The following is a 16,571-nucleotide window of genomic DNA, read 5'->3' as shown; positions in this document are numbered from 1 at the left end:
ACGAGAGGGGCGGGGCCAAATGACGAGACTGGAGAGAACGCATATTATGTCCTGATTGACAATAATATGTTTCTCTCCACATAAAACACGTGGGCCCCTAGACCAGAAAATCAAGACAAGAGATGGCAGAATCATGACATATACGTTTTTAAAAGAGGGCTTAGTTTAAATGAGAATTAAAAAAAATTTAAATAGGGAAGCCATCCGGCCCTGGAGGTTTACTGCTCTTTATCTTTTTAATTGCCTGATCAATTTTAGCTGCCTAAATATTACTGTCAAGATCTGCCCTGTCTTGTCGGCCTACAGTTGGAACCTCAAGACCATCAAAAAACTGAGCTAACTTAGTACTATCGCAATTTTCAGTGGTATAGAGGTCTTCATAAAATTTCCTGAATTGTTTATTTATGCTTTTTTGATCTGTGGTTATGCCTTATGGAGTGTTAATCTCTGCTATAAATCCAGCCTCTGCGGATTGCCTTAGCTGATGGTTTAGTAGTTTACTGGGCTATGGTCAGAGATAACGATACTCTCAAATGCACTATACCTAAGCAGGGGGAGGAGTTTCTTGTCCAGCAAAAAATTGTCTATCCTGGAATACAAATTATGCGCTGGAGAAAATAAGAGAGCTGTCTGGAAGCCAGGTTTCTTTTTCTCCATGCATCAATCACCCCATACACTTGGAGAAAATCGTTAAGTCTCTGCTGTTAAGTCTTTACTAAGTGTTCTCGGTGCAGCTCTAGAATCGTATTTGTCTGTACAAATTGCACTTCCCTCTGGATGAGAATGTCACATCTAGTATCTGAACTGACCTGACAGCAGCCTGCCTAGAAACAACCTGATCATAGAGATCTGTCACTGATGAAAAGACTTTGTTTAGACATTGTGCAATTACAACCAATAATACAAAACTTGAAAACAACAAAAAATACAAAAACACAAAATCAAACACATCATTCACAAAACCCCATTCCTGGTCTCTCCCCAAACCGGGCACGACAGTTCAAAAACAAAATACGGTCTTATCACCGTCTCCCGTAGTCAGTTGTTTCCTCTGCCCAGCTTTTCTTAGTATTTCCTCCTTCTCCTATTAGTAATGGCATCTGATGACGAAGCCTCTCAGCGGGTCACTGTTATCAGGGCCCGTATCCCTAAAGATTCTGAGAATCCTCTCAGAGAGCTCCTAACTTAACCTAAAAATTCCTTGCCAGGAGTTTTAGCTTAGAAGTGATTCCAGAACATTTTCAGTGAACTTTGAGCAAGGAATGGATGGAAAATCCTATCTTAGTGAAGAGGTGTGGTTGACCCCGTTGCTAGGTATGAGTCATCATTTCAAAAGCCGTGATAGGTTGATCCTACAGGTTTGATGAAAATGAAGTTTTGGTGATAATGAGCAAAGAATGTACCCTCAAATCAATAAACATAATTATACACTCTAATCTTATGCAGACTGTAATTGTAAATAATATTTCACATTCAAGAAAATATCTGGAAAATGAATAGTAAGCTGTAGGGGTTATAGCCTAACATTAGAATCTAAAATATGTGAAAACTTAAGCTCATTACACCCTGTTCAAATAATGATTCGTGTTTTATTTGCTCAGATTAATATCCTAGCTGGCATATTTTGTACTTTCACTCCCATATGGACCCCATTGAAAACAAGATGGCCTATCTCAAGGGGCTGTCCTTAATGAAGTAGAAATTGCAACGTTACAACTCAGTGTGGTCTTAACGAGGGTAACACGGCTCAGCTTTTATCAATGTCTGTGATTACTTTCTTCTCCTGTGTAATAGCGTTGTGGCGTCGAGTTGGTGAAGTAATTGCATCTCTAAGGAGATCCACCACAAACATGATTACTGCACGATCCAATCTGTAGCGTCTCAATAATTCCCTGTCATCCAGTGTTTGCAGGACATCTCTCCTGCCTCCTCTGTTGGCCATTTTGTGCAGCAGCTTAGGGGAACTCCCAAGCCACTAAAAGTCCTCTTCCCTGCTCTTAGCAGATCTCGCCTTAGCTGTGCCCGCAGGGAATCCACCCGCTTCTGACTCCAGAGGAGAAGGCATCGGGCAATGGCGGTTAGTGTATGCTATGGCACACCTCAAGACCTGCCCGATCGGGAATCCAGCCCGGAGAAGGACACGTCTGGCAGTGAGATTGGGAACACGTCTCGTGCCGGCTCTCCAGGTAACTCGAATCTGAAGCCAATGCTTAATCGTTCTCATATGCATCAACCCGAGGGGCATAACTGCCGTCCAAGATGTCATATGCCCCAGGAACCTCTGAAAAGTTTCAGTGAGACCGCTGCCTGCTGCGGTAACGGAGGTGCTCTGATAAGAGGTCCTCTGCGCAGGGAAGAGCTTGCTCTTGTCCCAGTTGACCCGTAGGCCCAGTCGGTCGAGGTGCCGAAGCACAAGCTCCCTGTGCATACAAAACAGATTTATTTAGTCACCAAGATGAGCCAGTCGCCGAGATAGGTGAGAATACACACACCCTGCTCCCTGAGGGGAGCAAGAGCAGCCTCAGCAGTCTTAGTAAAGGCCTGGGGACACAGGGCCAGACCGAAGGGCAGGACCTTGTACTGTTATGCTTGACCCTCAGAGGAAAACCAAAAAAACTTTATGTGGTGCAGGAGAATCGAGACATAACATTACGAGTCCTTCAAGTCGATAGCCACGAACCAATCCTGATGTCGGACAGACCTCGGGATGCGCTTCTGCGTCAACATTCTGAACGGGAGCCTGTGAAGGATCATTATTTAGAGTGTGCAAGTCCAGTATGGCGCTGCCCCACATCTTTCTTGGAGGCGATGAAGTATGGGCTGTAAAACCCTGAAGACACTCCCGGACGGTGGGAAAGGCCAAATCGCTAACTTGAGCGGCATATCTTTGCAGCGCTACTTCAGCATGCTGTCCCCAGTATGTAATGCAGGTATTCGAGGACGAGATGGCCGCAGCCAAGATTACAGCGGCAAGACATGTCTGGCGACAAGTGCACGCTATAGGAAATTTCAGGGATATTTGCTCTTTTAGACAACCTCGGCTTGCTACCGACACAGCCAGGGTAAATTGCACACACTAGGACGAATTCGCTGCACTGCGTCGTTGAATCTAGTAGTAATCGAGAGATACTTCGCTCAGCATCGCAGGTTCAGAAGAACAAAAAGGTGTATGAATGGGGGTGCCATCCCATTCGCTAAGTTCATTGGCCTTTTAAAAGTACTATCGGAGATAATAGGTTCTCAAGTCCAACCCGATTCTGTCTGAAAGGGAACAAAACCATTGTCATTTTTAGTCATAAATTGGACTAAGCTGTGTTTTTTGTTTTATCTTTTAAGTGAGTTTGTGTGACACACCTTATTCCAAGAGAAATATGTATAGGAATGGGCTCAGTGCTTGGACCGCTACTCTTCTCCATTTACATGACATCCCTCGGCTCGGTCATTCAGAAGCATGGCTTCTCCTATCACTGCCATGTGGATGACACACAACTCTACTTGTCATTACAACCAGATGATCCGACGTTCTCTGCTTGCATCGCAGCATGCCTGAGTGACATCTCGCTTTAGATGAAGAATCATCACCTTCAGCTGAACCTTGCAAAAACTGAACTGCTTGTGATCCCAGCCAACCCAAAGATTCACCACAACCTTGCCATTCAACTAGGCTCATCTGCTATCACACCGTCCAGCACAGCCAGAAACCTGGGGGTGGTAATCGATGATCGGCTTAACCTCACAAGACATGTTGCCAGCACCACCCGGTCCTGTAGATTCATCCTCTACAACATTAGGAAAATTTGAGCTTTCCTACCAGAGCACTCTACGCAAGTCCTAGTCCAGGATCTTGTCTTTTCCAAACTGGATTATTGCAATGTGCTTCTGGCTGGACTTCCTGCTTGCACAATCAAACCTCTCCAGATGATCCAGTATACGGCGGCAAGAGTCGTCTTCGATGAACCGAAGAGAGTGCATGTAACTCCGCTCTTCATCAGGTTACACTGGCTCCCTGTTGACGCCCGCGTAAAGTTCAAAGCTATGCTCCTGGCCTACAAGACTACCACCGGGTCTGCACCATCGTATCTTCACTCGCTAATGCAGACCTATGTTCCTGCCAGATCCCTGCAGTCTGCAAAGGAACAACGACTAGTGGTACCATCCCAAAAAGGAGAAAAGTCACTCTCCCGTACTTTCTCTGGATCTGTTCCACATTGGTGGAATGATCTACCTGCTGCTACAAGATCAGCAGACTCTGTTGCTATCTTTAAAAAATGCCTGAAAACGCATCTTTTCCGTCAACATGTCGCAGATTGATTTTAACATAATTCTTTTCCCTTTCTTTCTTCTTATTGAAACAATTATAATTATAATATATACTTACCTCACTATTCTTAGCTTTGTATACTGTGCTAGGCTTTAATGGACTACTTTTGATGCACTTATGTATTTTGTTGCTTATGTTGTTATAATTGCTTCCAATGTTTCCTCCTCTGTAAGTTGCTTTGGATAAAAGCGTCTGCTAAATGACTAAATGTAAAATACATGCTACTCCTAGTACTCCTAGCACTGAAGTAGACCTCAGTTAAATTTTATATGTGTGGCAGGAAGGGCATTTCTGAGGTTCATCATTGTAATTGATGACCATTCTAGCCTATCACCTGTGCGCCTGGGCTATAAAACCGCAACGCATTTACCGCTTGTCAGGCGTCACGTTTGGAATCGCTGCGCTGTTAACGCGCTTTCGTCATTGCTTCCTGGAAACCGGATGCGAGCAAGAAAGAAAGCTGCTAGTTGTTTTTAGCTTATGAAGTGCATTTTAGTTATGTGAAGTGTGTTCTTTTAATATACCTTTTAGAGACACCGCTTTGCTTTGGAGAGTTCTTTTGTCTACCGCTGCACAAGCTCATTACGATCACCATTGTTTGCATGTACTGGATGAAGATACTGAAGTTAGGGAGAGGTTGCTAATCTCTTGCTAATCGTGCTCCGTTGTATGAAAGGCATGTTTTGAAGTGCCAGTTTGTATTTAAGGTGTCCTAATCCATACCCTTTCTCAAGCGTGAGAACCTAATCAATACCTATCTCAGTTGTGAAAACCTGAGTTCCCCCTCCAGAGAAAGTTACGTTCATTTTCCTCGATCGGTATGTATTAGTTTTATATGCAGGTATTAAGTTAAGAAGTTATCTAGTAGAGTAACAATCTCATGTTGTTTATAGATCTGTAAAGGGCGATCACTGTATTCCAGTCGGGGTGCTCCGTGTTCATTTATGGCCGCAGTGCTGTCCTGTTTCAACGGTTAACTGACTTCTAGCATTTTGTTTCATTGGACTGCCATTGGTTACAAATGTTGTGCTAAAATCAAAAACCGCAATCTTTGGTTCTCTCCCATTTCAATTTATTTTTGAGTTTTCTTGCTTTTTCATTTGTATTTAATTTTGTTTCTAAAGTTAAATGATCTCTCTGCTATTTTGTTTTGGAAACCTGATTATCTTCTTTTTGAAAAGTTATTTCTTTAACCCTATTTTTGTTCAAATTGCTTGACTGGTTTGTTTGATTAGTTTTGTCTGGAGTTTGTGTTTCCTTTTTTATTTATATATTTTGTCACCATTGACATTTGGGTTAGTCTTAAACAACTGTTTATTTCGATTTATTAGTTATAACATTATATTGGTTATTTAGATTTTTCTTTGAGCCTGAATGATCCACCCATCTATCAAAAGGTTTTTTGTGTATTTGATGTATCTCCTTTATGTGTGTTAGCAGGGCCTGAGCACCAGGGGCAGAGGATTCTTATCGGGGTGATGGTATCTTTCTCACCGTGTGTAGTGCTTGGTATTAACACCTGAGTATGTGTGTGTGTGTGTGTGTGTGTGTGTGCGTGAGTGTGTGCACAGTGACGTGCAGTGGTCCTGCATCTGCGGGTGGCGCACCACGACTCCCTGCCTCTGTGCCCTCGTCCCTGCCTGGACCTGGTTCTAACACTTATAGGGGCCCATTGAACCTGAGCAAAGTCCCTCATATCCTTCTTATACAGTTATTTTAAATACTGTCAATAAAATATATTTTTGTACAATGACCCATGTCTCTGACACTGAGTGATACGAACCTGTGTATGCCTTTCGTTGGGGTTTATTCTAATTCTTTGTGTGAAATTCCCAGAGTGGCGTAGTCGGAGTGTGAATGGTTTAAGAAACCCCCTTATTGCCCTCGTGTCACCCGCCACATATGGATTCAAAGAAACTTTATGTTTAGTTTACATGTACTGTTATGCCTAGGAGCAACTGGATTAAAATCTGTGTTATTTGTTTAAACATCATTTAAGGTTATTTAAGCATTACTTGCTCAAAATATATTCAGTAACATTTAAGTAATAATTGTGATGATAGTTGTGGTATCATTGTCAGGGGCAGACTGAGAAGCAATTTCCTTCGCCTTGCGTTCATTCACGTTTACAATACGTTCGCAAGTCCACCCGTGGTCACAGCCGTCGGTGGGCCATTCTGGAATGTTCTACTGGTCAGTCCGCCCATGATCATTGTTACATTTTACATAAACAATATTTAAAAATTTTTCAGTTATGTGGTACAATGAAACAAAATGAGGCATAAGTGCAAGACAAGTATTTAATGTAGTTTCAGGATGTTTCCTATCAATCTTTATGATGAACTTTTAATTATTTAAAGCAAATGTAAATAGACAGTCGTCAGCCCCCTCACGGGCGACTGCCGGCGACATACACAAACCATAACTAAAGACCAGGCCTGGTCCTCTCTCACTGATGGTCCGGTCGCTCGTCCGCTTATGCTCCCGATTTCCTCCGTGATATGAGATCCCGCCCCTTGTTCCGCCTACCTCAGTACAATGACTTCTTATAAAAAAGTGCTTCTGTGGCTCTGTTTGGCCCATGATGGGGTAAGCTTATCCTAGTCAGGGGGGAATTTGAACGATATGTGGATATACTGAGCATCCAAAGGGGATTTGAAGACCATGTTTTTAAAGATTTGCCTTCTAAAAAAGTTATTCAATAAATATTTTTGTCTTGATTCTGCTACATCATGTCATGTTTCTCTTGTTTTAGTGGCGGGATCATGACATAACCTGATGTTTTGTGTGTAGAGAGGCCCTTATTGCCTTCAATACACTCTCTCCGGTTTCGTCTCTGTTCCCGCCCTCTCGTCTCCTTGTCATTGATTCATGCCCTTCACCTGTTCCCCTCTTGATTTGGTCCCTTATTTAATGCCCTTGTGTCTTCTGTCTTGTCAAGTCAAGTCAGCTTTATTTATATAGCGCTTTTTACAATTTTCATTGTTACAAAGCAGCTGTACAAGAAAACATTGACTATAAGTAAAACATAAAAGGTTATGGAAGTCAAAACACAGGTCAAATATCAGACACACAATAAATTACTATATGCAGAGTTAATTAAATGAGACTATCAAATTCTAGCAGCCCCCCCGGCCAGGCAAACAGTAAAAAACAGTATGCAAATGGTGGCGAGGAACCCAAAACTCCATTGGAGGAGAAAAAAAACCTCAGAGGGAGACCAGGCCTAACCAGGGGATTCCAGTTCCCCTCTGGCAAAAACTGCTGCCTCTGCACAAGCTCGACAGTGCTTCCACAACAAGGCAAAATAAAAAACAAAGTTAGATTTAAAATTATCATTAATAATCTAATAGCAATTGAAGTTTTGTAGAGTCGCCACGTCCTTCGTCCAGCATTTGTCAGGTCTGGGAATGGATTGCGCCCTGCCCGCTCCGGTAACCTTGGTAAATCTCCGGTAAATCTTGTGCTGGTACATTGTGATTTGTTTGGTGAGTTCTTGTGCTTGTCAGTTTAGTCATGTGTAGTTATTTGTAGTGTCTGTCAAATTTGAGTTTTGTTTCAGTGTAGTTAGTCTTTGTTCCTCTCTTGTTATCATATTTCCCTGTTTTGTTATGTTACCCCCTCGTGGGTGTTTGTTTTATATTTATTATTAAAGTCTTCTGTTAACCCCTTACCCCCTGTCTGCACCTGGGTCCTCTGTCCATGTCTCAACACCCGTGATCATGACAATTTCCCCTTACAAATACTATTAGTTCATTTTTTTTAAACTTAATTAAACAAAACTAGCCAAATAAACTTTCACGATTTAGAGACACCGCTTTGCTTTGGAGAATGCTTTTGTCTACCGCTGCACAAGCTCATTACGACCACCATTGTGAAAGGAATAGTTCACCTCAAAATGTTTTTACTCACCCACATGACATTCAAAATGTTTTAAGACCTTCCAGATTCTTCGGAACACAAAGATATTTAAAGTCGTTGTTTTGTTTTTCGCACAAAGTATTCTTGTCGCTTCAACATGGATGGTCCAATGTGTGTGTCACGATTGTCAGCTGGAGTGCCCATGAACTCCAGTAGAGGGCACTCCACACAGAACTCCATTTCCCTTAAACTGCCATTACACTGACCTAGAAGTGGGAACAGACATCTCGGTCAGCATGTCAACCATCCAGCTCTATCATGGACCCAGTAGATCAGCTATTGCACCTTCGTCAAGGAGGCCTATCTACAGAGGAGTATGTTCAACAATTCTGTGAGATATCCTATCAAGTACCGTTCTATGATGAAGTTGTTTAAGGACTTGTTTCGTTTCGGACTTAATGACCCAATTAAGTCAGGGTTACCTAGAGGGGAGTGTAATGGCAGTTTAAGGAAAATGGAGTTCTGTGTGGAGTGCCCTCTACTGGAGTTCATGGGCACTCCAGCTGACAATCGTGACATAAATATGTAACAAGGAGTCATAGACGTTCAGATCCATGTGCAGTATTTTATTCCAAGAATAGTCAAACAGGCAGAGGTCACACAACAGCGTCAAGGATAATGCAGACAGGCAGAATCAAGGTCGTAAACAAAGCAGAGGTCGGGGCTGGCAGCAGAGAATCACAGTCTGTATAAACAGTCCAAGAGAACACACGTAAGTAATAAACACAGGGAACCGCTCAGAAATGACAAGACTTCGCCCTGAATGAGAGTCTGAACACAGTATATATAGTGAGATGGTAATGGGAATCATCTGGTGGTGATTGTCTGTGCTATAAGACACATGGTGGCGGTTAGCATGGGTTTCTGGAAAAAGGAGTTCTGTGTGGAGTGCCCTCTACTGGAGTTCATGGGCACTCCAGCTGACAATCGTGACAGTGTGGATGGTCCAATTTAACGATGTCTTCTGTACTTTTCTGGACCTTGACAACAACTATAACCATGATGTCTATGAGGAGGCCTGGAAATCTCTCGGATGTCACTTAAAATATCTTTATTTGTGTTCCGAAGACGCCGGGGTCTCAAAACGTGTTGACCGTAATGTGGCTCAATTTTGAAGTGAACTTTTCCTTTCAATATCTTTAATTTACAATATATTTACAAATATGATTTGCATGGTTTTATATGTTGGTAAATCACCAACATGCATCATAAATATTCCTTAGATCTGGATACATTTACTGTGCTGTACCAGCCATTACAGCTGATATCTGGTGATTCCAAAATGTATAGTCAAATGTATAGTCACTAAAGTAGGTGGCTCAATTTACCGATTGGCTCATCTTACCCCACTACCCCCCTAAGTACCTAGTCATAATGAACATGTTGCCAAATCTAATGAACATGTGAATGGTTAAGAACATTGTAAAGCCTGAACATCTGATCTTTGCAGGTGTACTAGGGTCTAAATGTTTCTGATGAACGTAAACTTCTAGTTTGTATCTTATAAGTGCTTTTCTGGAGCCTGTTGGTCATAGACACATGAAGTTAATGATTGTGTATGAAGATGTTAGCTACCTGTAAAGCCTCCATAAAACATCATTCCCCTCATAAAGTCACTGATAACACATCAACACCACAGTGAAAAACAAACATTTACTTTAGCCTGGAAATAAGTTATAGAATTACATAAGAGCTCTCATCAAAAACATGCAAGTACAGCGTACGTTCACCTACATGCTCTGTGCATATTCAGTCCTGAAAATGATGCGTAACATCTTAAACTACGCAGCTGTTGTTTTGGAAGAAATCTCCAGAGCGTTCAGATCATCTCACCGTTCGTCCTCTGTTTCCTGTTTTTCCTTTAGTGAAAATTTCAAATATAATCTTGCTGACTGAGGCGGAAAATTGCAAGTAACAACAAGGGCAAAGATTATTATTTTTTTGTCAATCTGAGAATTTATTAAATGTTCAATGATACTAACAAATTGAAGCCAATAACATTTTTATGATGAAATGAAACATATATCTGTTATTTTGTTCTAAAATATAGCATTTAGTTGCCTCCATTACTATAAACACTTCATAAGAAAATAATACAGTATTTTTAGACATCTCTATATCTCGCTATACTATATAGGCTATATCATATGTACTACAATAAATGTTTATATTTCTAAAAAATATTATTTAGCAATATATAACATATCTCTGTTGCCTTCATAAGCTATCAGCCATCGGGCAGGTATACACAACAAGGCTGTATAAAAAGGCATCAAAACCCATCCAAACAATATAAATACAAATTCCAAGGTGAGAAATGTAGGCAAATTACAAATGTAATGCATCCTCTTTACTAAAAAGTCACACTTGTGATCCAAGTCCATTCAGAGTAGTTTAGTCTGAGCCCTGTGGGTACAAATAACGTATAGTTATTTTATCGTCAAACCACTTTACGAACTAATAATTTGACAAAGAGTTTATGTCTTTTCTAAGGAAGATATTACTTTTAAAACTGCATTCTAAGAAATAACATCTACACGCAGCTGTATGTTTCAAACTTAAATTCGTTTCCAAGTTAAATTTTAAAAGCTTCGTCCAAACTTTGGATTGTGAATTGTGCAAGGTCAATTTGACCCAATATTTGTCCTTTGAAAGTCAAACACACAGGTCTACGGACACACATTAGAAATGATTTGGAGACGTACCCCACAGCAGCCACAGCAGTCTCCACAGATGGTGCCGATCAGACCGTTGATCACCTGGAACAGACACAGACCAATCTGGACCAGACTCGCCACCATCAGGATAGAGAACAGGGTCAAGTGCCACGTGACGATATCATTTGGTTTCACACACGCGTCCCACATTGAGTGATTTGACAGATAGTTGCTGAAAACAAGATAGAAATCGGAGTTCCATTATGCCTGCTGACTTCATTTCATTTAAGTGATGTGAGTAAAAAAAAAACATACCCATTCTCAAAAGGATATGTTACATTTAATTCATTGATGAAACATTTGGGTCCGTGATTGATTGCCACACCAGACACAATAAGAGAATAACCAGCGCCCAAAACTCCGACCGCAGCAAAGATAATAGAGCCGAACATCTAGAGGAAAAAAAACCAATTCATTAACGACTTCATGTTCGAATGGATGTGAAAATAAACACAAGGCATCATATTCCTTACCGCAAACCGTTTTCCACAGCTCTCATTCCCACAGCAGCCGCAACAATCATTGTTTTTCAAGCCCAAGAAGACCAGAGCGGGAAAAATCATCTGAACACAGATCACCCGACAATATTTCTTTAGTTTACATGTTTTCCACTTGAACCATATTTTGTTTCCCTGTAAAATACTGTGCTACACATGTAAACATAAAGTAGCACATATCAGACCTCACTCCTGAAACACCAGCAGACGAATGTCCTGCCTAAGCTCTTCATTTACTAATAAATTTCAATTTTTTGTTTATATAAACTGTAACATTAAATGAGTTCAAGTAGTTTCCGTCCTCATGAATTTCTCATAGAAACGCTTGTTTCTCAAACTCACCAGCACACCAGACCCGATAATTCCTCCCAGGTAGAAGACTTCATCTGTTATGTCGTCACTCTTATCAGCCACTTTACCTCCGGGGAAAAACAGCAGAATGTTACAGAGGAGACACAGGACGGCCAGAGGTAGCAGGGTTATCCCCAGACATTTGGCAAAGTTTCCAGAACACATGCTTAAGCTTGAGTTCAGTACAGTACAGTCCACAACAAAGCCGTGCGATGGGTCTGTTCGAGTGAGGTTTCCCGTCTCGTGCAGGTGAATGTCAGTGTGTATATATACACTCCTGATGCAGTGATGTCAGTTACAAGCACCTGTAAATGTGTAACTGCACCTACAGAGATGCATTTATCTGTCAGACCCCACATTCTGTCAGCAGTGAGTCACAGCCTCACCCTGAGTGATAAAACACCCACCCCTTTACATGTATGCATCACAAACGCATGTAATAGTGTCAAATGCACCATGGATATCAGTCACTTACAATATGGAATATTTACAAAAACAGTTACGTGTAGACACGTTTTAATGGATGTGGACATTACTAGCCCAGTGTTACCCAGGTACTTTAATACAGGGTGTGTAATACCCTTCTGGCCCAGTTTTTCCCAGACTTAATTCTTTTGATTGGTCAATCATGTTGAAATTTTATTAATTTCATTTATATTCACAAAATGGCACAGCCCCAAGTCTCTTACTGCTTTTCTAAAACTGATAAAAATCTATAAGAACACATGTTATCGTTTAAGTGTTTTTGCGTCAGCTGTGTTTTTTTAGCAGGAACAATGTGATATAGATGTGACAGAATGATACACATAGAAAGACGAAGAGGTTGCAATTGAGAAAATACTGCATCATGACTAGCATCAGGATCCAGGCCTGGAACAACATCCTGTCTGCTTCACTGACACTACATAAAATCAGTTTTATTTGCGGAGCCGTTTCTCTAAAGTGCGTTTTTGCCAAGCAGATTTCTGGGAAATACATTAATTTCAGAAAATAAACATTTGGGTACGCTTTTGATTACGGCCCGCAATGTACAGTATAATAAACAGAATTTTACGTGTTATGCACAGCCTATGCTAGATAAGAATCTTAGCATAAACGTACACTACATTTTTGTAGTCACATTGTTCCCATAAATATAAGCTACTGTGGATATTAGTTTACAACGGGTTCTTATTTTATGATTATTGCAAACATGAAATATGGGGAAAGGATGTGTTGCGTTTCTGCACACGTTCCATATGTTGTCTGGGTTGGGCTGTCTGTCAACTGCAATTTTGACTTTAGGATACATTTTTATTTGATCAATTTTAGGATTGTCGGTCACAAATAATTTCTGTTAATTATGAGATATTCACGTTTGATGTTTTTTTATGTTTAAAATCAATGCTGAACTTTTAAGACCTTAATCAAAGTATTTCAAGAGCTGGTTGATTTGGATGTTTATATGACACGCAGTTGCCTCACAGAAAGTTATAAAAAAATTGTTTTGCGCAATGTGGTTGTTATTTTGTAAAATGACAATGTTTGTGCTTATAATGTATTTGCTGTGTGAATGTGTCAATTTTTACACTATGTAGTTTTTTATAATTAATATATTTGGATTATGTTTTTAGAAAGGTCTGACCAGGGACTGGGGTTGCAAATTAGCCTATTGGCTAGAAACCTTTTATGCAACACATTTACACATGTTTTTATTGTTGTCTATGATAATTATGTATGTAATAATGTGCGCTGCATTGTCCCTGACAAATAAATGCTTACATTACATTACATTACAAAACAAGGGAACGAATGTTTGTTTTCTTCTTATTTCTATTAAAAACGCTGGTGGGTCTTAAGATTGAGAACCCCTGCTGTATTGCGTGGAAGGACGTGGATTGGGTTAAATTATACACCGAACTCATCTTCAATCGCCAGTTCTTTGCCGTGGTTTCATTAACTGGCATATGGAATCAAAGGGATGCGCAGGGAAAGATGAAGCGTCAAAGGAAAGCAGAAAGGCTATTATTGTAAACAGACTGAACTAGGGACTTTCACCTTATCATGTAGATGTCTGTTGTTGCTCAATTTAAACTATATAAACAGGACCACCATACCAACTCCCAATCATTAGATTGTTGTCTAGAATAGTAGATCATACATACATAATGACACACGTCATTTTTAAATAGTTACCCCTTTGTTTTAAAATACCTACAAGATAAATATTTTCCTTAATCTAACCCCTTTATTCCCCAAACTTTGCATATTGTTCTTTGCAGATATTTACCGTAGAGGTAAATTATTGTTACAATTGGTAAATTCTGTTTGATTATAAAGTATATTTCGGCTGTAATCCGAACGGCTAGCAACATGGGTTTAAGAACTCGAAAATTGTGCAACAACATATTTATCTGTAAGTCCCCACTGAGCCAAAACTCTAGAAGTTGTGAGCAGCAGCGTAAATACCCTTTGGAGAAAGCTACACTGAGTAAACAATGTCAGTTCTGCTTCTCTTTTATTGGTTATTGCAGCTCTATATTAGTTTGTTGGGATATATATGACAGAAAATGTATAATATTGATAGATATTTCATCTGTGAAATGTTCTTTTGCTGTGGTGCTTGCGACTGGTGAGGCCTTTGTTATTGATACAATGTCTCCTACAACTTACAGATTCATATTTTCTGTAGTTAGTCATATACTGTAGTTAGTACAATTACATTTAGTAGACGCTTTTATCCAAAGTAAAAATTTAACTTTTTTGTATTATTTTAGACATGTTGTGTTAAACTGACAGAGAACACATCTTACTTTTAACTTAACCTTGTTTTTCCCTTTTGTTTAGCCTGCTTCACACAAAATGACTCATAATGTGTTAACAACATACAATGTGTTTTGTGTACAAATGTACAAATTGGTTATTATTTGACGCATCGTTTTTCAGAAATGTATAATAATTTTGTAACTTCCTAAACTAGTTTAAACTAATCTGGATGAAGCTGTTTTTAAAGATGCTGATTCTTAACCTGACCTTAAAACATATACGGCTGTATCAAACTGTGGAAGGAACAGCTTTGAAATCGAATTATTTATGTGAACTAAACAAATGTGAAAATGCAGAAACGCGAACATTTATGGATTTTCTTAATATGGGATCGGCAGGGTTTTGTGTGACTTGGATGAACGTCTGATGTTAATTTTGAAAAACAGCACCCTTATGTAAGCTCATCAGATAAACAGTTTAAATATAGCACACAGCACATGACTTTTATTACACACCTTCAATTAACATTGAACTAGGATGTATCTACTATAGATGTGTAAAGAATATTGTAACAGTACACATGTACTGTCATTTATCAAATAACATTTGATTAATTATTTAGAAAAACATCTTAATTTGTGTTAGATTGTAAGTTTAGCATCAGTCAGAAAAGAAAAAACAGGACACTTGATCATGTGAGGCTTTTTTCAAGGCAACAGATTACAGTTAGATTGGTTATAGACTACAAATTATGATTTTTATAATTTCACTGTTTAAATTACACCTATGATTTTATTCAGGCTGTGACTTTCAGTTTTAAAAGGAAACTGCATTCATTAAATCATATCTATGTGAACTCATGTTTTCTGCTGGCATACAGAGGAAACGTGACGCAGAAGAACTAACAAACCAGAGCTGCAATGACACGCTAACAATGCCTCAATGTGTTTTATATATATGTCTCACCCCTGTGACCCCCACGCCCTTATTATCCTCACTTTGATTTCCGGGTGTATTCATTGTGTGTGTGTGTGTGTGACTGGCTCACTTCCTGGATCCCCTCATAAATCGCTGTTTTAGCAGTTTCCTCTGAATTCACTGAAATACATCTCTGAGCTAACAGTTTCATGTTAATTATCAGAAAAAGCACAAGCGCCACACTAAATGCAATCTTTCTATTGGATGGATGGATAAATGAAAGAATAAACATACACACTAAAAATAGCTGGATTAAAAAATAACCCAACCTTAACCCAGCTGCTGGGTAACTATGGGACAGAACACGCGCTGGGTTATTTTGACCCAGGTGCTGGGTTAAACAATTTTACCCTGAATGCTGGGTTGTTTATTTGACCCAACCAGTGGGTCAGGTTAACTGTGTTCCTGGGTTAAACATAACCTAAACATTGGGTTATACGTTGTCTCATTGCATTGCTACCTTTATATTTACCAATAATTATAAATAATCACAAATTTTATTATTAAAACGATTATTATTATTTTTCCGTAATTCAAATTACACAACACAAAAACAATTTTAAATATCAATTTAATGAGTTTTTACATTTCTTTTTATAACCATTGAATGGGTGCAATTACCATGCATTTCATCCAACACAGACACAGATAAAACAAGTTTTGTAGATTCTTTAAAAACACAAATTGTTTGAACTAGACACTGTAGATTTCAATTCAATATGTCAACATTGCACATAGAATCAGTGAGAATCATTCAAAACATTGTGCCAATAAAACTAGGCCGAACAAAGACTCCAAACAACAGACAATACATGTGAGAATTAAAAACAAGTGCCCAGAAAAAACTGTTGCTCTCAAAAATGTAACACATGAAGACTCATGACCATCCAAACGATACACTGCATGCTGTAGAAATTCCCAGGTAGGAAGACACTGCTTACTGTAGTTGACATCAAGCACAAAAAAGGACTTGAAACACAGATCAACTGCCTCAAGCAAGGAGTCAGTTTCGATGGCATGGCCCGAAACAATGACGAAGGT

The 16,571-nt window shown here is 39.6% G+C and overlaps 1 protein-coding gene across 1 annotated transcript; it reads right to left on the bottom strand.

The window, feature by feature from the left end:
• Positions 1-9,876: 9,876 nt before the first annotated feature.
• On the bottom strand, positions 9,877-12,200 carry tm4sf4 (transmembrane 4 L six family member 4). The gene is made up of 5 exons (XM_079471153.1): positions 11,799-12,200; positions 11,433-11,522; positions 11,215-11,351; positions 10,948-11,131; positions 9,877-10,648 (listed from the first exon to the last, which is right to left on the bottom strand). Exons 1-5 carry the CDS (start codon positions 11,970-11,972, stop codon positions 10,637-10,639), a joined length of 597 nt encoding a protein of 198 aa, XP_079327279.1. The 5' UTR covers positions 11,973-12,200; the 3' UTR covers positions 9,877-10,636.
• Between the last annotated feature and the right edge of the window lie 4,371 nt (positions 12,201-16,571).

The sequence above is a fragment of the Barbatula barbatula genome, assembly GCF_947034865.1.
Source record: "Barbatula barbatula genome assembly, chromosome: 13".
In the NCBI taxonomy this organism is placed as follows: domain Eukaryota; kingdom Metazoa; phylum Chordata; class Actinopteri; order Cypriniformes; family Nemacheilidae; genus Barbatula; species Barbatula barbatula.
This window is presented reverse-complemented; position numbering and strand designations above follow the sequence as displayed.

What these genes read in the sequence shown, in the direction of transcription:
- tm4sf4 (XM_079471153.1), bottom strand. Translation starts at nt 11,972, where the DNA reads ATGTGTTCTGGAAACTTTGCCAAATGTCTGGGGATAACCCTGCTACCT. An exon ending in GCTGTGGAAAACGGTTTGCG is followed by an intron (nt 11,352 to 11,432) that starts GTAAGGAATATG and finishes TTTTTCCTCTAG; the next exon opens with ATGTTCGGCTCTATTATCTT. An exon ending in ACATATCCTTTTGAGAATGG is followed by an intron (nt 11,132 to 11,214) that starts GTATGTTTTTTT and finishes TCTTGTTTTCAG; the next exon opens with CAACTATCTGTCAAATCACT.